The sequence below is a fragment of the Natrix helvetica genome, assembly GCF_964273705.1.
Source record: "Natrix helvetica genome assembly, chromosome: Z".
Lineage (NCBI taxonomy): Eukaryota > Metazoa > Chordata > Lepidosauria > Squamata > Natricidae > Natrix > Natrix helvetica.
In genome coordinates this window covers 28,353,362-28,376,431 of record NC_138554.1, presented here as the reverse complement: position 1 = coordinate 28,376,431, position 23,070 = coordinate 28,353,362, and the positions used below count along the sequence as shown (strand labels likewise).

The 23,070-nt window shown below is 39.3% G+C and overlaps 1 protein-coding gene across 2 annotated transcripts; it reads right to left on the bottom strand.

The window, feature by feature from the left end:
- Positions 1-2,221: 2,221 nt before the first annotated feature.
- On the bottom strand, positions 2,222-22,146 carry LOC309401971 (serine protease 33-like). Of its 2 annotated transcripts, XM_081971372.1 has the most exons (8): positions 22,008-22,146; positions 16,565-16,591; positions 13,439-13,495; positions 12,036-12,062; positions 10,097-10,259; positions 8,498-8,769; positions 5,279-5,448; positions 2,222-4,606 (listed from the first exon to the last, which is right to left on the bottom strand). In XM_081971372.1, exons 1-8 carry the CDS (start codon positions 22,057-22,059, stop codon positions 4,322-4,324), a joined length of 1,053 nt encoding a protein of 350 aa, XP_081827498.1. In that variant the 5' UTR covers positions 22,060-22,146; the 3' UTR covers positions 2,222-4,321. The 2 variants fall into 2 exon arrangements, with proteins under 2 accessions (XP_081827498.1, XP_081827499.1); XM_081971373.1 differs by lacking the exon at positions 13,439-13,495.
- Positions 22,147-23,070: the final 924 nt, after the last annotated feature.

Sequence of the window (23,070 nt, the reverse complement as noted above, 5' to 3'; positions counted from 1 at the left end):
TCCAGTATCAAATAATCAGTTTAGCACACAAAGCAGCTAACAGTAGCAAAAACACAGTAACTCATGATACGTCTAACAAGCAGTATTCAACGATCAGCATCTAATGAACAGAGAGCTAACAGTCATTCTGGCTCCCTCTTATGGCTGCTTGAGGTAACAGCAGCCAATCACATTACAGCAGTACTCAAAGAAACAGTACTACCATCCTGGCTTATATATTGCTAATCCAACTGTTAGCTTACATTCTCCTAACATTTGTATTTGAAAATGGAGGGGGAGAGATTGTTTCTTTTAAAAGAAAATTGCTGCTGGCACTAGCACTCTTAGAAAAGTTATTTCATGAAATGACTTGAAGATTTACTGAATGCACAGCATGGTGCTACATATTTGAGACTTATTTATTGTTTGTAGTATAGAAGGTAGATGGGTTTTTCTGAGACATACATTGTTTCTCAGTCATGTTCCCTTCCTTCCTTCCTTCCTTCCTTCCTTTTCTTACCCATGAGTGGTGGGATTCAAAAAAATTTGCTACCAGTTCTGGGGTGTGGCTTGGTGGGCATGGCAGGGGAAGGATACTGTAAAATCTCCATTCCCTTCCAATCAGTTGGGACTCAGGAGGCAGAGAATACATGGGGGTGGGGCCAGTCAGAAGTGGTATTTACTGGTTCTTCGAACTACTCAAGATTTCCACTACTGGTTCTCCAGAACTGGTCAGAACCTGCTAAATACCATCTCTGGTGGGTTCCAGATCCCAGTGCAACTGGTACGGTGCAACGGGACCCAGGGTCCCACACATGCACGCGTGCAGCATGCATGCACATGGGCATATGCGTCCTTACCTCCACTTCGCATCAGCGATGCTCCAGCTGCTCGGTGGAGTGTCGCGCAGGTGCCAAAGAGCTCAAATACAAGTAAGGAGATCAGGCAGGTGGGTGGGCCCTCCAGAGCACTGTACCAGAACGGTACCCATTGGTTCCGGCAGGCACTGGTACACTCGTACCAGGGCGTACCACCTGCAACCCACCACTGCACCTTTGTTACCTACATACTTTTGTACTGAACTACTTCCTTCCCAAAAAAATCCTTGAACTTGGACACCCAGATAGAACAAGATTTCTCTCTGATTTGAGACAACTCTCTTTTAGGGTGGCCCAAAGATGTTGGAATGGGAATAATGCCACTCTGCTAGCTGTTATTGCCTAATAGTTTCAAATGGTGAGAGTTGAAAACAGGCTTTTGACAATCTCCTGGAAAATATTGTTTGTTATTCTGTGTTTAAATATACAAAAAGTTAAGCTCATCACCATCCCCATAGCTTCAATACCCGCCCTTTCTCCCTTCCTCACTCTTTCATTCAATTCAACTAGTGCCTTTTACAGTCTTACAATAGGAGTCATTAATCTTCAGTTTTGGGTCTGATGGCAGCTTCTGGGTTTAAAGTTGAAACTGGTCTAACTGGATGAAACTCAATGGTTGTTCATGACTCTTCTGCCATTTTTCAATGCAAAACCACTCATCTGAAGCTGCTGACTATTCTAGACTGGCTTAATGAATAGTATCTACCACTCTATCATAATTTGCAGCCCTTGGAAGATGACACAAAATTTAGATCACCAATCTTTTCTCTTAAGGCCAGGCAATCATTTTACCCAGAGTTATTTCTTTCAGTCTCTGAGCAGTGGAAAGGGGATAATGATGGTATCATTATATTCTCCAAAGGAACAAGGCTGGAAGTTTTGGTCCTCCCTTTTGTGAAGCTTTTCTTTCAGATGTTTCATTACCAGACTAGGTAGCATATTCAGTGCACTGAGCATGAAAGATGTTACCTTTTGTCTAGTAACAAAAGATCTACAAGCAAACAGAGTGAGTTGGAAGGGACTTTGGAGGTCTTTTAGTCCAACCCATTGCTCAGGCAGGAAAGCCAATACCATTTCAGGCAAATTATCATCCAATCTCTTCTTTAAAACTTATAGTGTTAGAAAATTCAGAACTGCTGGAGGCAAGTTGGTCCACTGATTAAGTATTCTAACATCAGGAAATTTCTAGGTTGCTTCTATGCTTGATCAGGTTCCATCCATTGCCTCTTGTCCTGTCCTGCCCTATTAACACCCAAACTCAGACACCACCAAAACTCCACAGTTCAACTTTGAAAGACATATATACTCTTCTCTTGGTATTGTATGTTTTTATTATTTTTAATAAAATAATTTTGGGATTCAAGGAACATTGTAAAATATCTATCAGAAGATTACAATTTTCCTGCTGGGGTGGAGGGATTAAGTTTTACTGTCAAAATTTAGTGTTCTATCATAAATGTTAGCATTGCCACCTTCAGGATTCTGGCACCAAGCAAAGGAACCCATCTACATTCATTATGTGTACTGAGAGCTATCCATTCCAGCCTTATATAGACATTGAACTGATTTTATTATCATTCCAGACATTTTTAGAGACAAAACAATGCTTTCAGTTGTAACCTTCTTCTTTCATAGGGTGTGTCTGCAAGACACACTAAACCCAAATATCTAGTGAACAAATGTGCCTTTAGCCAAAAACTGAGGCTTAATGCTATCATTTCATCTCCAAATCACATTCTGGATTTGCAAATGCTGAAGTTTGTATCCTATAAATGCATTCAGTTACATTGTTTGGCTTGAATCTACTTACAGTCCAAATGACATACAGTTTACAGTTGTAAGCTTAAACTTCGGTTTAAAAACCTGCACATGATGGGGGGAATAAAATCTCAACACACTTTCATTTGTTTATCAGATTTTGGGATTTAGCATCTCTTGATCACTCGAAAACCTGCTTTGGAAGCCTTCCCATCTCCAGTTTTCTTGAGGAAACTGTCTTCTAAAAAGACAACCAAAATATTGCTTGGAATTAGGGCTACCAGGAAGTCCCAAGTATGTTGGGTAAAGTGGGAAGTTGAAAAGAAAGGAAGATGGAAATAGATAACCATTTCCATAACTCTGCCAATAAAATTGCACATTCCTAATTATAAATTATTTATTTTCTTCACAAAAAAATTGAAAACATGACTGTACCATGAATGTACCTGGAACCTGGCAAAATATCTGTTCATCTGCATTTTGTCCTTAAAAGCATATTTTCTCATCAAAAGCATATTTTCTTTCCCATCAAACCCAACCTAGTGATAAGAAAACATACCTGAAATATTTAGCCAGGTGTGTTGATCAAAAATCCAATAAGATTTGGTTCAGTGGTTCTTTGCAGTATTTTCTTCAGTTATTATTTAAATTATTCCTAACAAGAATGCTATATAAAGAGGAGGTGAGGGAAAGTCTCTTCCAATCCCAGGCATGGATTTTAAGAAGTATTCTTGGCTCAGCCTTCTTTCCAATTGATACACACCATATATTTTCCAATATTTCTAATACTCCCAGAGAGATGTCAATATGTTGTTAACTAAAAGCCACTATGGATCTATATCATTTTTTTTTCTTCTTCTTAATGCATTATTTGGGGAAGAAATGTGGGAAGATAACCAAAAGCATTTCCCTGTCTGCATTTTCAAGTGATATGATCTACTTAGCATTCTACAACTTCAAGATCCTACAATTTCATTCAACTGTATGGGTAGATCAAGGTTAAGTTTAAGTCTGAGGTAGATACTGTGGCAAAATGAGATTCCTCAGATGATGAGCTCTAGTCTGCTAATGGAACAAGGTTACATTACTACATCACTTCCCTCACCATTTCAAATTCAGAAAAAGGAACTGTTGGGTTAGAACAGTGCCAGCCAAATACTATCCAGTAGCCTTGATGAAAATTCAATATGACTTGAATAGGGTGGCTCTTCCTTATTTCCTTTTCCTGTTATCAGTGAAAGAGCTAAAAAATAATAATAGATAAAAAGTAGCTCTTTGGTAAGTGGGATGGTGTGTGTGTGTGTGTGTGTGTGTGTGTGTGTGTGTGAAGTGACATGAATAGCACCTTTGAAAAACAAACCTGAGAGCTCTTGTTCTCCTTCAGAGAGTTAGATAAACAGAACAAAATGAAGAAATACGATTCTCTCGCCAGTAAAATATCTCTCCACATTTCTAATGCCCTAAAAATCCACAATATTCTATGATTAAAAAAACTAAACTTCACATTTCACAATCCATTCATTTGGGAGAAATGGACTTCTAATGCCACATCAAGGATAGAAGCTGGTGGTGTTTCCATAAACTTCCATAAATGTCTTTTTTAGTGTAAGATGCTGCTGTTCCAAGGACACTTTGGTTAAGATTTATTTTTCCATAAAAATTAACTTGGTAAATAAAAGCACAGGACGTCTTATTCCCAATTGGTCTCAGAAAATGATGATAAAGCAGGAGATCAGAAGCTGGAGAGCGAAATTGAAATTTTTGAGGACTTGGCTTGAGCCACGTTGAGGTGAAGGAACTCGGTAATATGTGACATTCACAAGACCAAATTGCACCCCAGAGAAGTGACTCTGAATCCAGTCTTGATAAAAACTAACACGGGTGTAAACTCCTGGGCGGTTGGGTAGGCCACACATATCACCCCAGCTCACAATGCCTGCTACAAACCAAGCACCATCCTCTTGGCAGACTAATGGACCTCCGGAGTCACCCTGGTTGAGAAAAGTAAGCAATAAAAGTCTATGTTATCCCTCTGTCCATAACAGATTATTTGTTTTCTTTTATGCATAGCCTGGACCAGCATGAAAACACTGTAATGCTACAATTTTACCAACAAAATCCACCATCTTTCTAGTGGACTCTCTGCCAGGAGAAACTCACAAAGAGAATATTAAGGAGCTTTTGCAATATTGCCTACAAGGATTTGAAGACTGTCCTCTCCTCAGCTCTGGAAAACCCACAATGATATACCTATTAGCAATCAAGGGAAAAGACCTAAAATAGGCTGAACTAAAATCCCTTTTGGAGAATGCAATCAGAAAATTCTCGCTCTACTCTTAAATACATTTGCTAAAATGCCAGCTGTGATATTTCCTGGAGTAGTCATGTGTCTCATGACATCACAGAGCCGCATGGCCCTTCCAAGAAGTACAGGAAAGAAGCAGCAATCTCTGTTGAGAATGCTGTAGTGCTATGAGAATAGAAAGAAAAACCTTCAATCACCCTCAAGGGTAGGTGCATCCCTCTCTGTTCAAAAAGGATTTTATATCATGACAAATAGGACAACTTGGGTAGGCACTTTAGTTCACTCTTAGGATCTTTCCATCCTTGAGCGTTCTTTGAAAATGCTGTTCCATACTATGTCCATCAACATCCTCTCTTACCAAACAAGCATCTTTTTTTCCCTCTGCATAGCCAGCACAGAACATGTCATCCTTGATCTCTCTGTCGGTGGGACTGATATTCGTACCAATGTGAAAGAGCGCATCACAGGTCATGGTGTCTATCAATGGCAACTGGACCTGCTGCAATGTTTTAGGACCTCCCAGATTGGCTTGAAGAAAAAAATACATCGTTATTGTTAAGATTATTACTATTCTTTTCCTCTGCTTGGTCACATTCAATGCTCAGAGACAGCCTGGAAAAGTCCCTGCAGTTTTCTTGCCAAGATTTGCCCAAAATGATTTGCCATTGCCTCCTTCCTAAGGCTGTGACTGGCGCAAGATCACCCAGCTGGCTTAGTGCCTAAGGCAGAACTAGAATGCACAGTGTTCCTTTTTCTTAATTGATTGCTCCGATGGTTATTATTACAATTAAATATACCCTGCTTTCAGTATAACCAGCTTCACAAAGAGGTTTACATACAAATAAAAATGAAATAAATATCCATTCCATTTGGAAGGTTGGTGGCAATGGCTCTGTGTGGGCATAGCCTACAATATAGCTGGGTGAGTTACTTAATGAAAGGCATGTTTCCCATAGGATAAAAATAGCAGTAACACTCAGACTTATATACACTCCACAGTGCTTTATGGGCCCCTCTAAGTGGTTTACAGAGTCAGCATATTCCCCTCAACAATCTGGATCCTCATTTTATCAACCTCTGAAGGATGCAACCCTGAGTTAACTTTGGACCGGTGAGAATTGAACTGCTGGCAGTAAGCAGAATTAGCTTGCAATACTGCATTCTAGCCACCACACCACCACAGCTCTTATAGGACAGAAGTAATCAAAAATAAGTATGAGAAATTAAGTAGTTCACAGTAAGTGATATACTGCCAAGAAAGAATGTTCTTTTCATTTCAAAAAATCTAAACTTTTTTTTACTCTCCCCAAACCAGGTCCTGACCACCCCTTCACCAAATTGCAAGATCCATCACCTTCAGCATCTACAAGATCCATCACCTTCAGCAAAATGACAAAAGCTACATTGCTTATCATGATGAAAGTTCTACCCCTTTTATTTACGTAGATGACATCGTGACACATTCTACCACGTTGATGCAATGTTACTCTTGTCATCTGCCCTCCTGCAACCATTGTTTTAAATTCCTGCCATAGTTTCACATTTTTCATATGGAAGGAGCACAGGATCCCACTTTGTCTTTGAATATCAAGGGCACCACCCAGGCACAAAGTCACAGAAAACAAATCAAAACCTCACTCAATTTAATGTAATATAGTTGCATTCTGGCTTGGGGATTTTGAGAATTGAAATCTACAACCTTGCCAAGTTTGAGAAATGCTGGATTAGACTAAGAAATGTCTATTGCTGCTATGAAATGGACATGGATATGTCTATCTATTTTTTTAAAAAAATTAGTTCATTGTTTAATATAGTGAAGGAAAAGACGATACCTTTATCAAAACAAGCAGAAATGGCAAAACACAATTAAGAGTAAAAATATACAATATATCATAACGTAGCTTTAAAATTCCATTTTTAAATGTGACATCTTAATGTTGAAATATTGGTTAGTTTTTCCATTACATCAATAAAGAACTAGTTCATAAGCAGGATAATAACCACATACCACCAATCCAAGAATGTAAACCCAAGGTAACACAGTCTGTTACCCCAGGTTTTTTAATCCATAGCTCTCCATACAGCGATAAATGTTAAATATGTGAATCATAGTACATAATACTTTTTCAAAATCTATTAATAAAATCATGAATGTTAAGCCAATATAGAATCATTCCAAATTTCTTGCAAATAACTAATATCCCTCTTAACAGTGCAGTACTCTTTAACTGTCAACAAAAAAAATGTTAAATTTTGTTTTTTCGCTGTCATTTGAGACATCTTGCTGGGCACATCTACCCGACCCACCAGGGAGGCAGGGAATTTCGTGGGCCCTATCTCCGAGGGAGGCACACTTGGTGGGACCCAGATGAAGGGCCTTCTCCCTTCTCCCTAGCTGGCTCCCTCTCTCTAGAACATCATTCCCCTAGAGATTAGAATGGCCCCTACTCTAATACTCTTCTGGAAGGTGCTGAAGATCTGGTTCTGCCATCGGGCTTGGGGAATCCAGAGCGGGATAGAGCCCATTAAATGGCTCGTGTGATCTGCTGTCGCCAGGATGGGGGGGGGGAGAGTGGGAGATGGGGGTTGATTTTGTTATATTGTACTATATTAATTTATTTGATTCTTTTTCTTAGTTTTTATTGTTTTAAATGTGGTTTTATATTTTGTAAGTTGCCTTGAGTCACCATGGGCGAATAGGGGGCAATATAAATTCAATAAATAAATAAATAAATAAATAAATAAATATTTAATATTCATTAAGTTCCTTAACCACTGATTGCAAAATGTGATGTCCCAACTGTTTATTCCAAATTTCTTGGAAATAATATCCCTCTTAACAGTACAGTTTCTTTAACAGCCCACAAAAAAAAATTAATATTACCCCGAATACTTTTCGGTAGCAGTACAAATTCAAGCATTTTAGATGCAACTAATGTATTTAGTCCAAAATGTGAAATGAAAAGATCTGTTAACTATGTTGCCATTCTGAAGTTTTAGAAAAAAACTGAATTCCTCTTGCAACAACAGAGTGGTTCAAAAACAGGATTGGGAATTAAATTATCTAAAATATCAATATTCTTATTATCCCATTAAGTATTGACTGCGAACCGACTTCAATTTAAGGAAGCCTTCACATTAAATATGATCAATGCCAATATCTATGTGTGTGTATTTGGCAAATACCAGTGATGCCATGTTTGTGTGCTAATGGGATTATTGTTTTTTTTTAAGCATACCTACATAGGTTTTGTATTGATTTCACTTTCTAAATATTGAAATCTTATTAAATTCTTCTAAGCCAAAAACCTTTCCTCTTAACCACATATTGTTTATGGTCTTATTTAACTAGCAATATTTCTGAATTGTTCTTTGAAATGCTGAGTGGTCTTGGTACAAAGGAAACACAAAAATGTTAAACTTTAGAAAGGCTCTCAGTTGTTTCCTAAATACCATGGAACGTAACCATTTTGTTCACATTTCCTTTCTTGGTTCATCTCATTGGAGTTAGACTGTCTGTGCTAAAGAAGAACCACTCTCTCTCTTCTTCAGGTCTTCATCCCACAACTTTCCTCACCTCCATACACAGGTGAGCCCCACCCTGTCACCCAGCAAAGGGTGCCATTTGGAAACTGGATTTTGGCATCTGGGAGACAGGCTGGAAGGATGCCTTGGGTGAAACGGACAGGTTGCTCTAGCTGAGCCACAGCTATGTCCCCACTGGTTCCATCTCCGGCATAGTCCTTGTGCACATCCACTTGAGACAGTCTCCGCCACACAGCATTTGGGTCTGGATTCAAGAGCTGGTAGTTTCCCAAGTTGGCTTTGTAACCAGAGAGTACGGCTTTCCTGTTGGGAACCACAATTAAGAATTAGACCCTTCAGGAAAATTCTGCAGCACTTGTCCCCAAGTATCCATTTCAGTTATCCGGTTCAAGATTTGAGGGTGGGGGGTTTCCACTTGGGAAATACAACCATTCCACCCATTTCCCATCCCTCCTGGTTATCCAGGGTTTCCCAGTCACTGTTCCAATAAAAGAGAATGTATGTAGCTCAGGGTTGAATTGTGGAATCCTTCGTGCTCTGAGCTTAGTTGTTTGCTTGTTTTGCTGTACCTCAGACTTTCCTAATCCAGATCCCTTTTAGATATGTTGGCCAACAATTCTGGGGGGCTCAGGCTAGAGCAGGATGGCATACATAATGAACAGACCTCACAGAACCAACAGCTTTTTTAAAACAGAGTTTAAACACAGAAGCATATGCTGCTTTTAGAATAGAATAGAAAATAGAATAGAATAACAGAGTTGGAAGGGACCTTTGAAGTTTTCTAGTCCAACTCCATGCCTAGGCAAGAAACCCTATACTGTTTCAGACAAATGGTTATCCAACATCTTCTTAAAACCTTCCAGTATTGGAGCATTCACAACTTCTGAAGGCAAGTTGTTCCACCAAGTAATTGTTCTAACTGTCAGGAAATTTCTCCTCAGTTCTAAGTTGCTTCTCTTCTTGATCAATTTCCACCCATTGTTTCTTATTCTACCCTCAGGTGCTTTGGAGATTAGTTTGACTCCCTCTTTTTTGTGGCATCCCCTGATATATTGGAACCCTGCTATCATGCCTCCCCTAGACCTTTCTTTTCATTAAACTAGACATACCCAGTTCCTGCAATCTTCATATTTTTATATGCCTCCAGTACAATACAATACAATAGTAGAGTTGGAAGGGACCTTGGAGGTCTTCTAGTCCAACCCCCTGCCTAGGCAGGAAACCCTATACTATTCCAGACAAATGGCTATCCAACATCTTCTTAAAGACTTCCAGTGTTGGGGCATTCACAACTTCTGGAGGCAAGCTGTTCCACTGATTAATTGTTCTAACTGTCAGGAAGTTTCTCCTCAGTTCTAAGTTGCTTCTCTCCTTGATTAGTTTCCACCCATTGCTTCTTGTTCTGTCCTCAGGTGCCTTGGAGAATAGCTTGACTCCCTCTTCTTTGTGGCAACCCCTGAGGTATTGGAACACTGCTATCATGTCTCCCCTAGTCCTTCTTTCTCTTAAGCTAGACATACCTAGCTAGTATAGGTATGTACATACCTTACATACCTAGTAAATGGCTGCTTAGGCAGCTAGAGCTGAAATCTGTGCAATTCCACAACTGGTCCTTCTCACACTTACTCACTCAGGGAAGCAATGGGCTGCTGTCAGTATCCATTCAGAGCTGATGAGTGTCGCTCCACAGACATGCTTCCCTTGGTATTGGAGGCTGGCTTGCCATGGCCAAGCATTCAGAGAGGCATCTTCTCCCCCCATAATACGGTTCTGATTCACCACCTGTCCACACACTGGCAAAACACAAATGTGTGTAAGAGGGAGAGAAAACATAAAGTTGTGTAAAATGGAAGATGGCCTCACAATTATTGGGTTTTCTGGATTGTAAATTATTAGAATAAGTAATAAAAGCCAAGAGATAACAAACACCAAACAATAAAGGAAGAAAGGACAAGTTTTCTGCAGCTAGGGGTAGGTACCACTTATTTAGAATTTGAGGGGATTTTATTATTGTTTTTGTTATTGTTATTCAATTGTATCACAGCAGCCAGTTGTTTCGCTGGATTTGGCATTGATTACTAGTCGGGCCCCACCCAGGGGCCTAGGACATCGTAACGTATTTTCGTAATATACGTGCAGATCCAAGCAGGGCAGCTTTTTGCATTTGACTGATGGTGATTTTGTCAAGTTTTAACTGTTTTAAATGTAATTACAGTGCTTTTGGAATAGCACCCAGTATGCCGATTACCACTGGAATTACCACTGCTGGTTTGTGCCATAATCGTTGAATTTCAATTTTTAGGTCCTGGTATTTCACGATTTTTTCATGTTCCTTCTCATCGACCCTGCTATCACTTGGTATTGTGATGTCTATGATTGTAACCTTATTTTTCTCAACCAGTGTGATGTCTGGTGTGTTATGCGCCAGTATATTGTTGTTGTTGTTGTTGTTACTACTACTACTACTACTACTACTACTACTACTACAACAACAACAAAGGAAGTCCTCAACGTACAACCATAATTGAGTCCAAAATTATGCTTGTAAGTCATTGAGGTTACAAATCAAGGCATCATAACACTGGTTTTGATTTTTCAACATTTTTGTGAGTTATTAGCTGAACACTATGGTCATTAAATGAACACCTTATTAAGTGAATACCATGGTTGTTAAGTGAATCTATTTTACAAAGTGGATGTTTTTTGCCACAAATCAGAAGAAAACACCAGAAGCTAGAATAATTGTATGTTTACTTATTTTTAATGAATCCCCTTTTCCCTACCAGCTTCCCCATCTGTCTGCTAGAAAGCATCCATTCCATATCACAGTCAGAATATGGGTCCCTAAACTCGTTTATGGGGTCTCCACATGACAAAATATACAAGTAAAGTAATTAACTTTCAATGCTGTGACCCTGAGACACCCTCCCCCCAAGTTGCTTGTAACTTTAACTATTTTGTTCCTAAGAATAGGTTGCCAGGCTGAGGAGATTCCTATTATAGGAACAGATCAGAACAGAATAAGGTAGTTAGCTTAAACTCTGCACATGTAAGTCTTGTTGTTCCCGCCTGACAATTCCTGACAACAAAGAAGTGCTTAATTTTTTAAAAACCTTAATCCCTCTATGATGTAATTACATTACTAGCCTCTCCCTTTCTCAGCTTTAGAAGCTGCAAAATGTTAAAAGATTATCACATCATTACAAGGCTGGAATAAAACACCATCTATCCATTCTTGAAACAAAAGGTGCACCTTTAATGAAGAAGATATGGCAGATATTTGTTCTTTTGAGCACAAGATTTTGCTAACATGAAACTACAGTTTGTACTTGTCAAAAACCAGAGGCATGTGCAGAAGGGAAGCAAGCAGAAATGTTAAACCCGAGAAGGCCCATATGTGCCGATTCAGGAAAGGTTTTATGTTAAATTGTTTTCAATGAAGTCATTCCTACAATGCCTTCCTTATCTAGCTGCTGAATCTTCCCTGCCTTTGATCATGTTCAGTTGTAGGAAACTCATTTACAATTGAGGAAGTCCCTCCACTTGTTACCTGTTTAAGTGCTACTTACCTGTTTGAGTACCATTTTGGTCATTTCCTAGAAAGAAATGAGGAAGCAAAAGAAACTGGCATGTAATTCTCTGATTAAATAAATCTGAGATTAAAATGAACAAAACCAACCCCAGATAAACAACCTGTTTTTTAATCTTAAACCAAAGGCTGTGACTTTGATTGTAAAGCTTATGTAACCAATTACAAATCTGCCAAATGTTTCAATTTGATTATTGGTTTGTTAATCACAGGAGTGTCCATCGGAGAAGTAAAAAAAGGACAGGATAGTGACTACAGCCACACAACTAAAGCTCTGGGGTTGTGTACATGGGCTGCATGTACGAGATATGTAAAAAAATAACATAGCTCCTATCATGCAGTTATTGCTGCAAGCCAAATATTTTAACCCTCCTGTGAGTGCCCTCGGTTAATCAGTTTGTAAATGAGATGCCAAATTAAATAGGCTAAACACAGAATTCATAAATTTGTGTGGATGTGAGGTACTTCCCAAATTTCTTAAATATTTATGTTAAAACTGAGTAGCCAGGAACACCTTTTTAAATTTTGAACCTTCTACCAAAATAGGAGCATTTGAGCCCCTTTTAAAATAACAGCACCTACTTTGCTATTTGAAAATTCTAAACATAGAAGACAGCCAAAAAAAAAAAAAAAAACCCTTGGCTGTACCCATCTGTTGATATCACTGTATCACGCCATACCCTGTACTATCACAAATTCCATGTCACTAATACATGTTCCACATCACTAATACACAGGCAAGGGCAAGGCTGTATTTCCACATTCCAGTCCTAATCATATTGTATGTATAAAATAGGTAATGGGAACAATATGCAAATAAAAAGGAAGGCTCAAAGCTGTTAATCGTTCTAGGGGTATTTGGTGGGTGGGGCTTGAAATAAGGAATAAAATGTCCTACAGGGGCCTAAAGTATTCATATAGTATTCATATTAAAGTCTTCCAGGTTTTGAAAGAAAATATTTGATTTCCATTGATGAGTATAAGAGCAAAAATAATGGATTATTTGTAGATGGCCCTACACCTTTTGTGGATGAAACCCTACATAAAAGGTGCCAGATTTCAACCTTCCTCGCCACCATTGGTCAACTCTGAACAAGTTGTACCCAATGTGTACCCAACATGATGTGTGCCAGGACTCATTCTTTAAGTCTCTACCCCTAAGTGTGACTGTGGTGCTCCTCAACAAAATATCCATCACATTGTGTCCGAATGTCCAGCAAGAGTTTACACCAGCCCAATGTCTGATTTCTTTCAACATAGGCCACCCTGTCCTTGAATGGCTGGGTGGACTGGACATTAATATTTGAACCACTATAAATCCATGTATTTTCCATACACTAAATATTAAATAAAATGGATTATTTAATCTTTACATCCACCTACCCAAAACAGGTTGAATGGATTGCCTTGATGATATCAATGGCTCCATTCCTTGCAGTTCTTTGGGACCAAAAAAAAACTAAAAAGATGCAAAGTTTAACTGTTACTTCTTTTGTGTGCCTTCAAGTCAGTATCTGTTACAAAAAGTTTCTTACTTCTACCCTTCAGTAGCAGTACTCAACAGTAGTATTAGAAGTAGCAAATAAATATCAGAAAATCTGTTGGAAATGCTTCAAGTTTTATCAGTCTGGCATCTAGAAGCTCCTAATCAGACCAACAGGCTTTGCTTCCTAGCGAAATATGTTTATGGCATGCTAAGGGAAAGCTTTAGAAAATTAAAAGCTGTGGGTCAAAACGCAATCATGCTATCTGGTTTTTTTCCAAATTCCAGTTTTAAAAAAAAGCATTTCTCTTTTTTTGCCACTTTTGGTGCCAAGGCAGGCAAGAAGTATATTTTATTTCATTTTTATTTGATTTGATTTGATTAATTTATATTGCTACATGCTGCCTCTTCCTGAATGGGCCTAGGTAACATATATAATAACGATCTCTAATGTTAAAGATATACATACAGAAACAGCAACAAAAGGCTCTAAATTTTCAAAGAGTTCCAAACAGGATTTAAGCTTTAAGCCATTTTCTAAACTGTATTGAAGAAAGGGCTTTCATGCAAACAGATTGGCCTGTAAGGGTCTGAGAAAGTGCCATGGTAATTTAGCTAAAGTTTCAACCAGTTTGTTAAGTATTAAATGTTATTTCAAGACCAACGTAGTATTTTATAAGATTTTATCACCAAATTTCAGTAGCAGTATTTAGGGGCCTTATGGGGGGGGGGGGCAAAAGAGGATTGGGGGCCAAACAGATCCACCAGTTGTTTTGAGTGCCTTCCCTTCCCATCCCTGATATTAGTGACCTCCATAAATGAGCTGCTTCCCTCAATTGCTTTCAGAAGGCCAGAAAATCTATACTGCTGTGCTTTTAATGCTCTGTGTTTAGCTATGTCTTTTCCTATTTCATGCCATTCTCAGCTTCACACCTACTTTGTTCCTTTATTGTTTAAGTTAGGAAAAGCTGGTTTAAATTTAAGTTTAAGAATTGTAGATATGAGAAAGAGAGAAAGGCAGAGGTGGGTTGAAAGAATTTAGCATGCCTTCCTGTACCGGGGCTTTTGGGGGCCCAGAACCAGTACGGTCCCTCCCATGGCCTGCCCCTCCCTCCTGCTCGCCCACCAGCAGAAGCCTTCTGGGAGGTTCTGGCTGGTGGGCGCGTGGAAGGAGGGTAGCGAATCCATGCAGAGGTAGGAAATTGCATGGATTCCCCACCCCCTTCATTGGAAATGAGGAGGCTGTCAGAGGAGAGAGCAGTGCATGCCCATTGGCTTGTCTGTTGGCTTGTCCAATGAATCCTCCCCTCCTGTTAATTCTTCTTCTGTTTGAACAAGCCACGTGGGGCGCATTCCCTTACTTTGACAGCCACCTCATTTACAATTGGGGGGGAGGAAGAAATCCATCTTTTCTGTCCCTCTCCATGGATCCATGGATCCCCCCCCCTCCACCATGGGAAACAAGGCAGCTGTGAAAGACAAGGCAGCGCACCCTGCATGGCGTGTTCAAACAGCAAAAGGAACAGGAGAAGAGTTCCACGTGGGGCTTTTTAAACAGCCGAACTCCCCTCCTGTTAATTCTTCTGTTTGAACAAGCCACGCGGGGCGCACTTCCTTGCTTTGACAGCCGCCTCATTTCCAATTGGGGGGGAGACAAAATCCATCTTTTCTGTCCCTCTCCATGGAACACCCCCCCAATTGGAAATGAGGGAGCTGCGAAAGACAAGGCAGCGCGCCCTGCATGGCTGTTCAAGCAGCAAAAGAAGGAACAGGAGAGGAGTTCCACATGGGGCTTTTTAAACAGCCGAACTCCCCTCCTGTTCATCAGGCAGGGCTGTTGCTCCTCCTGCCACTGCTGCTGTCAGTGCGACTCTCATGAGGGGAATAGAAAATAATAATAAAAGGCTCCCACCGTGGAGTGACCCACCCCAAAATTTTGGTTGCAAAGTAAGAGCGTTGTTAAGTGAGTTTCACCACATTTTCCAAGTTGGCCACACCCACCTGGTCACATGACTGCCAAGCCACTCCTACCTGGACACATGACTGCCAAGCCACTGCCACCCAGTCACATGACCACCAAGCCACTCCCACAAAACAGGCCACCTACTTACAGAATAGGTTCTAAAAAAAATTGAAACCCATCACTGGAGGAAGGTGATCTTGAGGAAATATGTGGCACCATTACCTAGGCAAAGGTGGCTGAAAGATGTTTTTTAAACCCAATGAAAAAAGATAATATTAGAAAGTAGCTCATGCAAACACCTCTGTGATTCACTGGGAGATAAAAAGGAAGAACACTGTAAAATCACAGTTGAAAGATTATGTTATTATAACCAATCTCAATAAAAAATAAGTCTTGTATTCCTTGGAATAGAGTTCTTGGCATAGTTTTATGCCAAGAAATAGATCTTTATGGGCCCGATATGTATTGCACAACACCCTTAGATAAAGTGCAAAGTAGAATAGGTAAAATCTTTCTTGATTCACATCACACATTCATGTCATATTCTTGGCAATGGTATGGAGTAAACTAATTTTCTTCCTCTAGGATGCATTTTGCCTTTTTTCCCCTGTCCATCCTACAGCTCTATATTTTGATGGTTCTCCAAATTAAGTTCAAAAAAGGCCAGGACCTGCTTTGCTTTTTTTAAGATTAGCTAACTGCTGTCTCTGTTGGATTGCAGATTATAAAAACAATACACAAAGAACCAAACAAACCAATAGCTCACAATTATCTCTCCATGATCTCTTTCAACATTTTTAATGGTTTCTCTGAAATCATCCACCATCAGCCCAGAAGCTAATAGGCTTCATAACAAAGGCTTGGCTATGTCAATAGTTATCTGTAAAATATTTTGGCACTGATTAGATCAATTTCATCTCCCCAAAACTTTTAATTATAGCAACAGAAGCATTATATCCCAGATAAAGCATGTTGTTTTTACAGGCAGTTACAATTTTTTAAAAGTGCATGTTTGCTGCAAAATGAACACTTAAGCAGTTATTTAGGTTAAGTTGATACTCACTATTTTGAATTTCATTTTTCAGAGCACCTGTACAAAGAAGGAAAACAAAAACATATGTAAAGTTGGAGAACCGGACAGTTAGGTTAAAAGAACCAGGAAGAAAAATCTAAACTGTTATGAAAAAGAATGTGGCAATACTATACAAAGTAAATTTTAGGTGACAACAGTTAACACCCATCTGCCTTAGAACTGACGTCAAATAAAGGGGAGGGGGGAGAGAGAAATCTCTCATTTAGCTTGTTATCATTGATGCTGAATGAGTTTTGCTGAATGTGTATCCTGAAAATTAACAACAAAACAACAAACCAAAATGAGTTGGCAACTTTAGACGTTGAAGTATTTGCAATATTTACTACCGCTGGCTAGAAAAATATGTGTTGTATATAGTTCAGAGTGGTCTCATACATTTATAGAGAAATGTTGGCTTTTCTTTCCAGAAGAATTTTTTTTCTAGAACAAAGGAAGAATTAGTGAAAGGAAAGAGATCTATGGAGGCCAGTGTCACCTGCTCTTTTCCCAGAAAAAAAGGATAGTACTGACTGAGGGTACTTATGACCTGTCTTCATTCCAAGTGTTGTAGCATTCTTGATTTTAGCCCAGATCAGAGGTGATATTCAGTGGGTTCTGACCAATTCTGGAGAACCAGTAGCAGAAATTTTGAGTAGTTCAGAAAACTGGCAAATACCACCTCTGACTGGTCCCGTCCCCATCTATTCTCTGGCTCCTGAGTCCCAGCTGATTGGGAAGGAATGGGGATCCTTCCCCTGTCACGTCCACCAAGCCACACCCACCATGCCACATCCACTAAGGCACTCCCACAGAACCGGTAGCCATGCCACACCAAAGCCATGCCGCACCCACTAAGGCACTCCCACAGAACCGGTAGTAAAAAAAAATTGAAACCCACCCCCGGTCAAGATGCTCAACAACCAGCTCATAATTACAATGGCCACAGCATACCATGATCATGTGATTACTATTTGTAACCTTCCCAGCTTCAGGCAAGCAAGGTCAATGGGGAAACCAGCAGGAAGTCAGAAATGATGGCCATGTGACATCACGCTTAATGACATTATGGCAGTCACTTAGGGCAGCAGTCAGAAATTCCCAAATTTCCTTCATTAAGCGATATTGTCATGTCATGTTGCATTTTACAATGCACCTCTTAGGGAGGGAAATTCTGGTCCCAAGTGCCATTATTAATCAAAGATTACTTGTACACCCAGAAATGTTGTGAGACGCAGGAAGTTTCCTGGTCCCAATTGCCAAGCCATATATTGTCTATTGACAGCTTCACCAAATTTTGTTTCTCTTCCATTTGATCATCAGGAGGGAGAGGGCGGGAACCCTAATTTTTCTCCTAATATATAGTGATATTGGAACAGAGAAGGGCGGATGCGCAGAACAGCCATTTTAGTTATTCCTTTTATAATCAACATGTCACAGGGACAACAGTAATCTGAACCAAGTACCTTATTCCTGAATACAGATGTACTGCTTTTCTGGAAGGAGCAGTCTTGTGCAGTGGTTAGAATGCAGTATTGCAGGCTAACTGCATTCCACTGCCAGGAATTCAATCCTGACTGGCTCAAAGTTCACACAGCCTTCCATCCTTCCAAAACCAGTAAAATGAGGATCCAGATTGTTGGGGGCAACATTCTGACTCTGTAAACCACAAATCGCTTAGAGCAGGCTGTAAAGTCTATAAAATATATAAGGCTAAGTGCTATTGCTATTGCCCCAAAGTAACCTGGCTGACAGCCACAGGCATGGAGGTGGGGCATAGGGTGAAGCAGGAAGAGAAATACTAAAAACTGAGTTTTGTCCTCAGCTTGTCCAGAAAGGGAACAGCAGCATTGGCAGCAAGTGGTTGTGGTAGACACACCCTGAAGTATAGTAGTTGGTGGAGTAAGAAAATAGTGCTGCCTATTCAACCAGAAAAAACAGCTTTAACTGCAGATGTAATGAAAAGCCTGCAATTGCTCATGTTGTTAACCAAACCAGTAACATGCAGTTAAGAATAACATAATTGGAAGGGACCTTGGACTCCTGCTCAAGCAGGAGATCATATACCATTCCAGATAAGTGGCTGTCCAATCTCTTCTTAAAAGCCTCTAGTGATGGAGCACCCACAACTTCTGAAGGCAAGCCTTTCCACTGGTTAATTGTTCTCACTGTTAGGAAACTTCTTTGACAGATCCTGGTTCTTCTTCCTGGTTTAGATCACATGCAGCACAGAACTATCACTTTTAAGAGTCCCTTTGTTTCATGCAGATCTCACCCTCTCTTGAAAAAGAGTTAAACTCATGTATCTAACAAGCGTGAATAATATTGTTCTCAAATGAAGGCAGGTGTGGAGTCCCCCCCCCCCCAGGAACCAAAGGCAAAATGAAAATACCCCCAACCAGAGTGTAGGAGGAGTCCTTGAAATAGCAAAAGTGACCAATCAAAGCTGAGTAGAACCCAGACTTGACCGAACCCTCAACCAAGATGTCAACCAAGCATATTAAATCACTTCTATGTCAAAAATATTTCAGAAAGGAGAAGAAGGGATGTATTGTACATACTGATGGCCATATCCTGAATGGAAGGGAAAGAGAAACCTCCCAAGTCTAACAGTCCAGCAACAGCAACTTTCTGAAGGACTATACCTGCTGTTAGAATGATGGCACCTGAAATCAAACTGCCACGTTAAACTCTTTCCTTTCTCCTGAACTTCCTCAGTTGTGCCACTTGGCTCAAGGACACTAAGACATAAATTCTTTCACCACTGGGCACCTTATCTGGGAGATTTGTCTTGGGGCCCAGAAAGTTCCACATCTCCTAATCTTTGGTTTGTCCATAAAAGGCTAGAATGAAGGAGAGAGTTTGAACAGCAGCTTATCCATTAATAAGGAATGGTTCATCAATCCTTTGAAGAAGGATTGTGAAATTGTTTGTTGTTTTTCTCTGCAGACGTTCCTCTGCTCTTTATTAATTCTGTTCGCATTTGTAGAGTTCTGAAAAACCTGTCTATGCTGTTGATGGAATATTTGCCTTGCAAATATACAATTAATCCTTTTAGATTCCCTGTTCTTCTTCCACAATGTTTCCAACTTACATTTCTAGGCTGGAACATTTCCATACTATCAATATATATTTTTTGAATAACAGGAAAGATTAGCAAAATCTTTCTCCTTCCAAATCAGTAAGATTTCTACAAATAGCTCTTCATCTGGAACTGAATTGGCTTGAGCACTTTTTAAATACACTGAAAGCAAAGCATGCATTGAGCTGGCAGTTGCTAAATCAGCATTTCAGAACCAGCCTTGCTAGTATGTGGAATAACTTCATGAAATGGGTACAGGAAGTATCTTGCTTACTTCAAAAATATGTACCCACTTTTGTATATATACATTGCAGTCAAGGTAGGCTTATATACATGCAGATATGAACACACACGATTCTGATCTGGACTCATGTCTGATAAATATGAACAATGTGGAATTCAAACTACCTGCTTCTGCTTTCGCTTTTATTTATAGTATGCATTCCTTCCCCATGACCCCAAAAAAATTATTCAGAAACTCCAAAAAGGGGTTTTGGTCAATTAAAAAAAAACCTAGCAAACAAAATGCTCTCAAACAAAAGCACCCAAATATAGCAACAAATGAAAATTAAAATTAACTGAATTCCATTCTATAAAGTAATCATAACATCAGTCCTATAGATTTCAATGCAATTAGTACCATAATTCTGTACAGGGATTGTAGAAGTAAATATCATTAATATCTGTGATATTAGTTTTGGTAAGATTAGTGGTGAACAATGTCTTAATCCTAACCCATGGGATTTTTTTCCAGAGATAAATAAATGTTTTTCCTAATAAATTATGATATCTGAAATATTTGCATTTGGGGGACACTTCTATGTCTTACATTTAAAAAAAAATTGTTAGCTAAGGTACAGTATTAGAGAAAAAGCTAAGGCACAATCATTTTCACTAATATACTACCTTTATATGGATCATGTGTTTAACTTGATATGATAGCACATTCAGTCATGGGAACTCTCACATCCACAAGTTAATTACTTTGACTACAGTTTGTGATATCACTAATTTATTCTAAGTTTTATACAACTTCCATGGCTAATAGATTTTGCAAGAATGAGGAGAGCTCTTGCTTTTTTTCCTTGGTAACTAAAATAGAGACACAGGAGCATATAAAAAAACAATTAATCAAGAAAATGGTCAGGATCCAATAAACTCTTAGTGAAGCTTTTTTTGCAAAAGGTGGGTATGTTTCAGTTCAAATGTGAAAGAATTAAAAATTCTTTCCCCTAATCTTCACTAATCACAGGTACTCATTGATTTCTCATTATCGAAGGCCAGGATATTCAATTCTATTATAGCTGAGGACCTCATAAAAGTCATGGGAACATTTGACTTAACTGAGAAATGAAAGGTCAACATGAAACCCTGTTGAAATAGAAGATTGCCCTACCTTTCTGGATTAGAAGATTTCAAAGAGTTTTACAACCAAAAAAGGCATTTATTACATACACATGCTCATAAACGTAGATATCTTTGCCTGCATGAGCAAAGTAAGTTTTCCAGTGAAATGTACCAGGTGAAAGAGGAAAAAAAGAGCTGGCTGTTCCCATTTTAAAACAACTTGATTCCAGTATGCAAGGCAAGCCAACCACTGAAAGGACAACTGGCAACCATTGTCAGGCTACATGCATAGATAAAAACTATAGATCAAGAGCTTAGGGATTGGAAGCCAAGAATGTCGCCATCATCTGTTTCCCTCCTTGATCTTACCTTTTTCAATATGCATGCATAAATATACGTTATTTCATATTTTAAAAAACCCATGCTGCTCTGAAATTTTGGTTACAGACCCCAGTGGAACAGTCTTTGCAAACATAGACACGTCCATTGCCTACTTTTGTTTCAATCCCATGCCAAATAAAAATGAAAATGGATAAGCAATTTGGATTCTGTTAAGACCTTAAAATATTCATGGACTTACCTCTAGAAAAGATAAAAGAAAGGCCACAGGTATCCCTTCTCTATCTTTCATCTGCTAGATCACATTTCTGAGCTGGTTTGCGATCATCCTAACAATATATGTGCAAATGCAAAGCATTCCTAAAGAAATACTGCCTGGTGTGAAAGAGGTAGTCTGATCACTAGCTCTTCCTCCATCTTCTTAGTCCTAAAAATAAAATTCAAGTACAGGAATTGCGCTGTTGTAGTCCAAGTCCCTTCTCATTAGAAGGCCAATTCTGAGATATCTACTGCATATCAGCAACTTCCTTGCTTAATTCAGAGAAACAGGATCTTATACACACATACTGGGAGTTTAGGCACCATAGAAAAATTCTTTGTATGAATAATCATTTTTGGCCAATAAAGAATATTCCAATACACAAACACACCAAGGGCCAACCTACTTACCCTGTGTTAGAGAAAGTGTGACAAAGAAATAGAAAATAAAGGCAGTTCTCATACTGAAACAGGGCCCCTGCTTCAATTCCAAGGAAGAAGGCAGTTTCCAGCCTGTAACACTCCAGTTTTGCTTCAGTGAAAATCTAGGAGCATGAGAAATAAATTTTTAACAAGGCAGCCACTTCCTGGCAGCATCCTGGAAGAATGTGATCCAACAGGTCTGCCCACCTGATCTGTTCTCTGCCGTCCCCTCCAATAACTACACCTTACTGGCCTTCTGTCCCTTGCTAGGCTGGTCAGTCTTTGGCGTCACACTCATCTAAGATTGAACAAGAATTGTGTACCATTTCTCAGAACAAGCTGCTGTTTCCAAAGAGGCAAGAAGAAATAAATTAGTGCTAGTCTGGGTGCAGAAATATGATGCCTGTGTTATCAACCTTCCCCTAACAGGTGCTCTCAGATGCCAGACAAGAAAAGGAGTGGAATGGCGGCATAGAATGTTTGTAGTGCCGTTCATTGTAGAATCAATAGAAAACTTTGTATAGCTACCACAAACAATGAATAAGCTTGTTTTCATATTTGTTTACTTCATAATGGGAAATTTACTTTTCTTCAGCAGCACTACCAGTATAGAGCAGATTCCAGCTGTTATTCCAGTTTACTTTCTCAACTCAACAATTTATTTTCCAAAAATTACTCAAGGAGGCATTTGCTATATATTTTTTAATGTCCACATTTTTTCCTACTCAGATTCATAAAGCACTAATATGTCACATTTTAAGGTAATTAGAATGGCTGCATTTAAATCATCAATTTTGACTACCACTACAGAAAGCAGAAGAATGTTGGGATATAGAGCAAAGGAAGTTTTAAAATCCCAATATGTCACATGATGACGCCGTAATGATGCGAGTTTGACACCCCTGCTCTAGAGGCACTGGAAACTCCCACAATTCCCAGTTGTGCTCCATTACTTTTGGAGGTACCAAGCTAGATAAGGGTGCCCTAATTTCCAAATACCTTTCAATGAGATGTAGGATTAACAAGCACTGTGAGCTGTGTCCGTCTATCA